At 43.7% G+C, this 7,500-nt stretch overlaps 1 protein-coding gene across 7 annotated transcripts in view; it reads left to right on the top strand.

The window, feature by feature from the left end:
- The window catches only part of LOC115535454 (major histocompatibility complex class I-related gene protein), a 62,838-nt gene extending 56,068 nt beyond the window's left edge, over positions 1-6,770 (top strand). For 5 of the 7 annotated variants that reach the window (XM_030346689.1, XM_030346690.1, XM_030346692.1 and 2 more), the window contains exons 6-8: positions 5,454-5,480; positions 5,980-6,047; positions 6,364-6,770. In XM_030346689.1, coding sequence (XP_030202549.1) covers positions 5,454-5,480; positions 5,980-6,047; positions 6,364-6,375 — 107 coding nt within the window. In that variant the 3' untranslated portion in view covers positions 6,376-6,770. Of the gene's footprint in view, positions 1-681; positions 1,615-5,453; positions 5,481-5,979; positions 6,048-6,363 lie in introns of those variants that run through there. The other 2 variants (XM_030346694.1, XM_030346693.1) reach the window with 2 other exon arrangements.
- Positions 6,771-7,500: the final 730 nt, after the last annotated feature.

Raw genomic sequence — 7,500 nt, 5'->3', positions numbered from 1 at the left:
CGTTGAGCTTGACCCGACGTCACTGGCAGAGAGACGAGGACGGACGCTCAGCAGCTGATAAGGAGCGCCTGTAGTTGGTGTCCTGACGGGAGATCCTGGCACCAACCCGGGCTAGCAGGTCATTAGACATGGCCCAAGTCAACCGAAAATACGTCTGGAACCGGCCGTCATCCAGGCGGAGTTCCTGGAGGAGGTGGTGAAACTCACCCAGCTGTGAGCGCCTACGGAGGATGTCATGCACCCAAACACGACGGCGTTTGGGTTTCCTACTGTCCTCGAACTCCCACAGCAAATACAGCGCAGCGTTGGTGGTGATCTCGGCCATGTTTGTGGAGCAAAAGAAAAGTAGCGGGGGCCAATAAGTTTTGGGCGGGCTCATCTAGCTCCGTATAGGCGCGTTAGGTGCGTTGAACCATTTTTGTGACGCACAATGATCAAGCGGCAGGCTAGGCGCGTTACGCGCGTAATGCGTTCTGTGTGGCCATACCTTAATAGATTAACAATCATATTTGAACAGTAGTTCATCACAGTAATATTCTAACAGTACTGTATCACACTAATAGATTAACATTAACTGTCATATGTTAACAGTGCATCATCACAGTAATATATTAACAGTACAACATTACATTGATAATGTGTTTAATGTTTAATGCTGACTTGTACTTTCTTGCTGTTTAGGTTTGTAGTTAAATCATGAAGAGGCTTCTCACGTTCAGCTTCCTAAACCAGGATGCAGTGGATCGCAGTTCATTTATAATCCTTACAAACAGGCTTGGGACTTCAGCTAACTAAAGATGCTATATTTGCTTAATAACAATAACATTCATACTTAACTTTATCTTGATAACAACCATTTATCCGTAAAAATTGTAAATCAATTAGATCGCTGTATTTGTGATAGATTTGACTAACTCAGCTGGCTTAAACCTGCCTAATCTTTCACTGATGCTTGGAAACCATGGCAACATGACCTTGCAACAACGGCTAGCACAATCGAGCTAGGCTGCTCTAGCATGAATAGTCTTTTTTTGTATTTTTACAAAAAAATTGGAATTGGATTAAATATTATTCCAAATGTAAAAATCGCTGTACTCTTGTTTGGGGTTATTTGGACAATATAATCCCCCAAAAAATCTGAAAATATTCTCAATATACGCTGTTTATAGGTTAGGTCCTTTCATTTAGTGAAGTTATTGGGCTTTGTGTGACCAGAGTTCATATCTTTGATGATCTTTCTCCACTAGCGTCCTGATATCAGATGTCTTATATGCTGAAAGACAAAACACACACACACACACACACACACACACACACACACACACACACACACACACACACACACACACACACACACACACACACACACTCACAGACACACACATTCAACCACACATTCATAAACACACATATCAACACACATTTAGCTGAACTGTATACATCTAAACATATATATGGATGAAGATTAGATATAGCTAAAAAAATACGCTGAACATTATATATAAATGAACGTTATATCTTTCTGAACGTTATGTATCAATGAACATTATGTATAGCTGAACATTGTTGAAAATGATGTAATGCTGAATATATATTAAAGCCAGCTGAACATAATATTGTAAGAACAATTAATGAAGGGTTACATGAAACTTGGTCGCTGTAACAGTGTGTGAGCATCAGTGCGTCTGATGTTGGAGTCAGAGTCACGTCTCTGTGGATAATCTCATCGAGCTGTTCTTCTGAATACATCGATATGAAGGCGCTAACGGGGCTGCTGCTGTTGGTCTTTGGTCACGGTGTGTCCTCAGATATGACTGATGACAGTTTTTCCTGTTCAAAACTATTATTCCATAGTTGACTATTAATCAATAGTTTACTATTATTCAATAGTTTTTTTCAAACATTTAAAAAGGTTTGTTTCTGGTCCCTGAATAGGACACTTTTAGTTGTTAGATTTCCTTGTAAAACTGAAAACCATTCGCTTATCATCCCAAATGCGATGATTAATCATTCACTTTGAATATTCATTGAAGTTGTTCAAAAACCAAATAAATATAATCTATTATCGCTACTAAACATTAAACTTCAGTTTGGTCTGATTCCACTCTTCTTGTTTAACCATTAGTAGGTTGTACAAACAAATCCAACCTGAGGGTTACCGCCAAATTCCTGTTGACTTTAGAATCAAAATAATTAATAATAATTTAGATTAAATCATGTTCTTTGATAAACGAAAGGTTCCCACATTACCTGTACGGCCAGGGGGCGGAGCCATAGGACAGGGGGGGGGGCAGGTATTCCTGTCTATCTGCTGGGATGTACATATTATGGCGCGTTCACATCGCTGGGAATTATGGATCCACTATGAGGATTTCCTACATGGCGTCGTCTGGACTCTCTCCTTCCCAGAGTTTGTTGCGGTTGGGACGATGGATGAGGTTCAGTTTTTTCACTTTGACAGCAACACCCAGAGAATTGTACCCAAACCGGCCCGGGTGGACCAGCTCACCAGAGATGACCCCGACTACCTGGAGAGGGAAACTGGATACTTAGTGAGTCATCAGCAGGACTTCCAAGGCATGCTTAAGACTCAGAAGGAGCGCTTTAACCAGAGAGGAGGCAAGTTTATATCTAATGTCTGACATCTGCCATGTATGTAATACATACTGTATGTAGTACAGTATGTATTACATACATACTGTACATATTTGTATATATACACATAATAAATATAAAACAAAGTACACACAAAGTAGCAGTACTCAGTTTAGTAGTATTTGTACATAAACGGAAGAGACCAAAGCCTTTTGTGTGTGATCTTTAATGACCAGAATCCCAATAATAGATCAATAATATACGATCACAATCTTATCTACAGTTTGATATGTCTCATCTCATTAAATTTGAAAATGTTTCTAAGAAGTGACTGCATCCAGGTCCGGTCTACCCTCCAGCTAGGGGGCTTCTGCTGGGCTCCTGCAGGCCAAGGGCCCAGGGTGGGGGTGTTGGTGGACCGGTGCATTGTGGAGGTCTGGTGGTACTGATCCAGGGCCTGGTACTGGTAGTATCACGCTATGAGAATGCTGATAAGGGTGATGATGATCAACAGCGTTATTCTCATTATGGATATCTTCCATAAAAATAAATAAATCAAATCAATTTGATTTGATTTGATTTGATCTTTATTTAGGATATTATCAATCTTATGGTGGAAATTCTTTATGTAGGTAAGTGTATGCATGTATATGCAAACACACTGTACGTATGACATTTTGTTTGTTGCTCGATATAAGCTGAAGCTTCTGCCCTTACCCTTTGGTTATGACCAATAAAATGCATTCATTCATTCATTCATCCATTCCATGTTTCCACCGAGGAGAACTCTCTGCGTGTGTGTTGACGGCTGCTTTAACCTGTTGCCCTCTGATTACTCAACGCATCACAGGTGTGCCGCCTCACCAGCCCCAGACTCCAGTCAGACGCGGCCAGGTGAGGCTGCCTAGACCAGCCGTCCTCCACACACACGCCCACGTTGACCCGCGCCACCAACGGGAGGCTGGGGAGCATCCCCGGCCTCACGAAGCCGTTACGCTCCAACGCGTGTTCAGCCGCTCACGTAGCTGCGTCTCAGTTCTGTCCTCCCCAGGTAAGGGCGGGTCCAGTCCGGGGGTTCTTCATTCCCCAACACGACCACCCAGGGCCGCTGCTGGCCATTTCAGCGCCCTACGCGAGCGGGAGTCTCATATAGGTATAGGTTACCTAATATAGGTAAAAATATGTTTTTAACTATATTAGGTAAAAACATCTAATTAGCCGAAATTGAGTGATAGGTTAATCAATAAAGAACAAACAACGGTGGGCCTCTTCATAACTAATTTACATATTTTTTTAATTCATTAATGTATTATTATTATTTATTTTTTTACAAACCTTAATTTTTGGTGCCCCCCTCAGGTACTTGGTGCCCTACGCACTCTGCATACTCTGCGTATAGGGAGCAGCGGGCCTGCGACCAGCACACACACAGGTCCAGAAGTCCCAGTCTGCCAGCACTCAGCGGCTAGAGGAAGCCTCCCCCACCAGGACCCCATAAGGTCCAGTAGCAGAACCCTGGAGGTCCAAACGCTCCTGTGGAGCCAGCACACAGCGGGGGGACGCCACAGTCCTGACACAGGGGGCGGCATCCCATAATACTCCCAGAGCCGGGCTGTCCAATGCAATCTGTGCAGTAAATAAATCGCTGTCTCTGAAGGGACAAAGGGCAGTCGGACCCTTAAACTTAAACTAAACATCAATATTTGAGTCAGTGTGTGGCGTGACTTTACAGACGAAATCGATTCAGCACACCACGGTGCATGTCCTCATTCTCTCTCTCTCGCTCTCGTTCCCTCCCTCTCCCCCCCTCTCTCTTTCCAGAGCGTCCGCGGGTGTCTCTGCTCCAGAGGAGCCCCTCCTCCCCAGTGGTGTGCCATGCTACAGGCTTCTACCCTGACAGGGTGGTGGTGTTCTGGAGGAGAGACGGCCAGGAGCTCCATGAGCAGGTGGACCCCGGGGAGGTCCTCCCCAACCACGACGGGACCTTCCAGGTCAGCGTGGACCTCAACCTCAAGGCCGTCCCACAGGAGGACTGGGGGAGGTACGAGTGTGTGGTCCAGCTGAAAGGCATCGAGGACATCTCCACCCCCCTGGACCCCGCCCTCATCAGGACCAACGGGGGTAAGACTGGTGTTGGAGGGGATGGAGGGGGGGAACACATGTCTCACCACCTCCACCTGACCTCATCACAACCACTGCCAGGTGTACCTGGACACTGCTGAAGCTACTGGGTAAACACACAGCTCTCAGGAGTAGCTCACTGCAGCAGAACAGGGTGGATTGTGGGTAAATGAGTTCTATGAATAGGGCTAGGCTCAGATCAGTCCCTGAGTGACCCTGAGCTCCAGAACAGATTCTAGAGGAATAGTTACACTGACGTTGTGTTAGTCGTGTGTGTAGCATCACGTATCTATTGACATGTGGTCCAAGGATGGAGGGATGGATTGGGGAGGGTTTCTTTCCAAATCTTTCATTACACACTTTATTTATTTTTTCTTGATTTACTTTCAAGGCAAGAGTCCCATCCTTGTTTTCATCCTTGCTGGCGTTGCTGTTGTGGCTGTTGTTGCTGCTGCTGTTGTTGGAGTCTTTGTGTTCCAGAAGAGGAACGGTGAGCGGATAAAACTTTCCAGAAGGACAAATACCTGTCTCCACCTGCCCCTACTTCCTGTCCCCTTCCTACGATCTGATTGGTTGTCTTCACACACTGGTGGTCTGGTGGTAGAAACCTCTCCACCTCTGAATGATGAACCTCCTCCAATGTCCACTGAGATGTTGTGGCATTAAGAATATGAAAGTATAATAACATCAGGATATTCACCACTGTTACAACACTAATCATTTCTCTTGATCCTCAGCTTCAGGCCAGCGACACAAACCAGTTGGTGAGTAAAATTCACTGGACTATACAGCTCTATAGATCTAGATACATCTAGCTCACTGGACTATACAGCTCTATAGATCTAGATACATCTAGCTCACTGGACTATACAGCTCTATAGATCTAGATACATCTAGCTCACTGGACTGTACAGCTCTATAGATCTAGATACATCTAGCTCACTGGACTATACAGCTCTATAGATCTAGATACATCTAGCTCACTGGACTATACAGCTCTATAGATCTAGATACATCTAGCTCACTGGACTATACAGCTCTATAGATCTAGAAACATCTAGCTCACTGGACTATACAGCTCTATAGATCTAGATACATCTAGCTCACTGGACTATACAGCTCTATAGATCTAGATACATCTAGCTCACTGGACTATACAGCTCTATAGATCTAGATACATCTAGCTCACTGGACATTACAGCTCTATAGATCTAGATACATCTAGCTCATGACTTCACCTCCTCCCATTCTGATGCTTCCCAGGTTCTGACACCAGCTCTGAGAACACTGAGGGGCAGAATCCGGCTCCTGAGGCCCAACCTCTGACCACAGTCAGTACTTTACCACTTTACAATACTTATTCAGACTCATATGTTTACAGTTATATTTATTAGCAGCCTACTTTATCACAGTGATAGTAAAAGTACTATTTTGACAGTACTTCATCACAGTCATAGATTAACAGTCATATTTGAACATTACTTCATCACAGTAATATTTTAACAATACTTCATCACACTAATAGATTAACATTAACAGTCATATGTTAACAGTAAATCATCACAGTATATATTAAGAGTAAATCATCACAGTGATAATATATGATAATATATGATAATGTTTAATGCTGTTTTTCTTGCTGTTTAGGGTCAAAGTTAAATCATGAAGAGGTTTCTCACGTTCAGCTTCCTAAACCAGGATGGAGTGGCTATATTTGCTTTATTACAATAAGATTCATACTTAACTTCATTTTGATAACAACCATTAATCCGTATGAATTGCAAATCAATAGATCGCTGTATTTGTGATAGATTTGATTATCTCACTGGCTTAAACCTGCAATCTTTCACTGATGCTTGGAAACCAACACAACCTTGTTACACAGGCTAGCACAATCGAGCTAGGACGCTTTAGCATAAATTCTTTTTTTGTATTTTTATAAAGAATGTTGGATCAAAGATTAATATTTTTTTTAATCATCCAATTATAAAAATCGCTGTATTCTTGTTTTGCGTTATTTGGTCAATAAAATCCAGAAAGAAAATAAGAAAATATTTTCATCATACTTTATTTAGGTTAGTTCATTTCATTTAGTGAAGTTATTGGGCTTTGTGTGACCAGAGACTGTGTTTATGTTTCTGATGATCTTCCTCCACTAGCGTCCTGATATTGGATGTCTTATGCTGACAGACAAAACGCGCGCGCGCACACACACACACACACACACTCTGACTCATTAAAAAAATAAAGGTAACTTAATAAATGCTCAATAAAAACTACATTAATATCATCTCATTCACTCACTAAATTCATGTCGTCATACACTAAAGACGCCCCACTTTTTTAAGTGGAGTCAATGAAATCATTTTGTTATATTTTGTGCAGTTGTATCGTTATTTTCCGTAGGTATTCATATATACCTACGGTTTATGAATATATACCATATACCATATACCTATAGCTGCATAATGTACAGCGGGCCTGTCATTATATAGAACGACCTCACTGAGCACCAAATGCTTTACTGCAGGGCCTGAAGTGAGGGGGGGGGGGGGGGGGGCTAGGGTCCACTACAGTGGGGGGGGGGGGGGGGGGACGACTAGGGTCTAGGGTCCACTACAGTGAGGGGGGGGGGGGGGGGGGGGGGGGGGGGGGGGGGGGGGGGGGGGGGGGGGGGGGGGGGGGGGGGGCTGGGTCTAGGGTCCACTACAGCTGAGGTGGGGGGGAGAGGGAGGGGGGGAGGACTAGGGGTCTAGGGGGTTCTCACTAGCAGTGAGGGGGGGG

The sequence above is a fragment of the Gadus morhua genome, chromosome 22, assembly GCF_902167405.1.
Source record: "Gadus morhua chromosome 22, gadMor3.0, whole genome shotgun sequence".
Taxonomy (NCBI): Eukaryota; Metazoa; Chordata; class Actinopteri; order Gadiformes; family Gadidae; genus Gadus; species Gadus morhua.
Note: the sequence above shows the minus strand (reverse complement) of the source record. Positions and strands in the feature narration are given on the sequence as shown.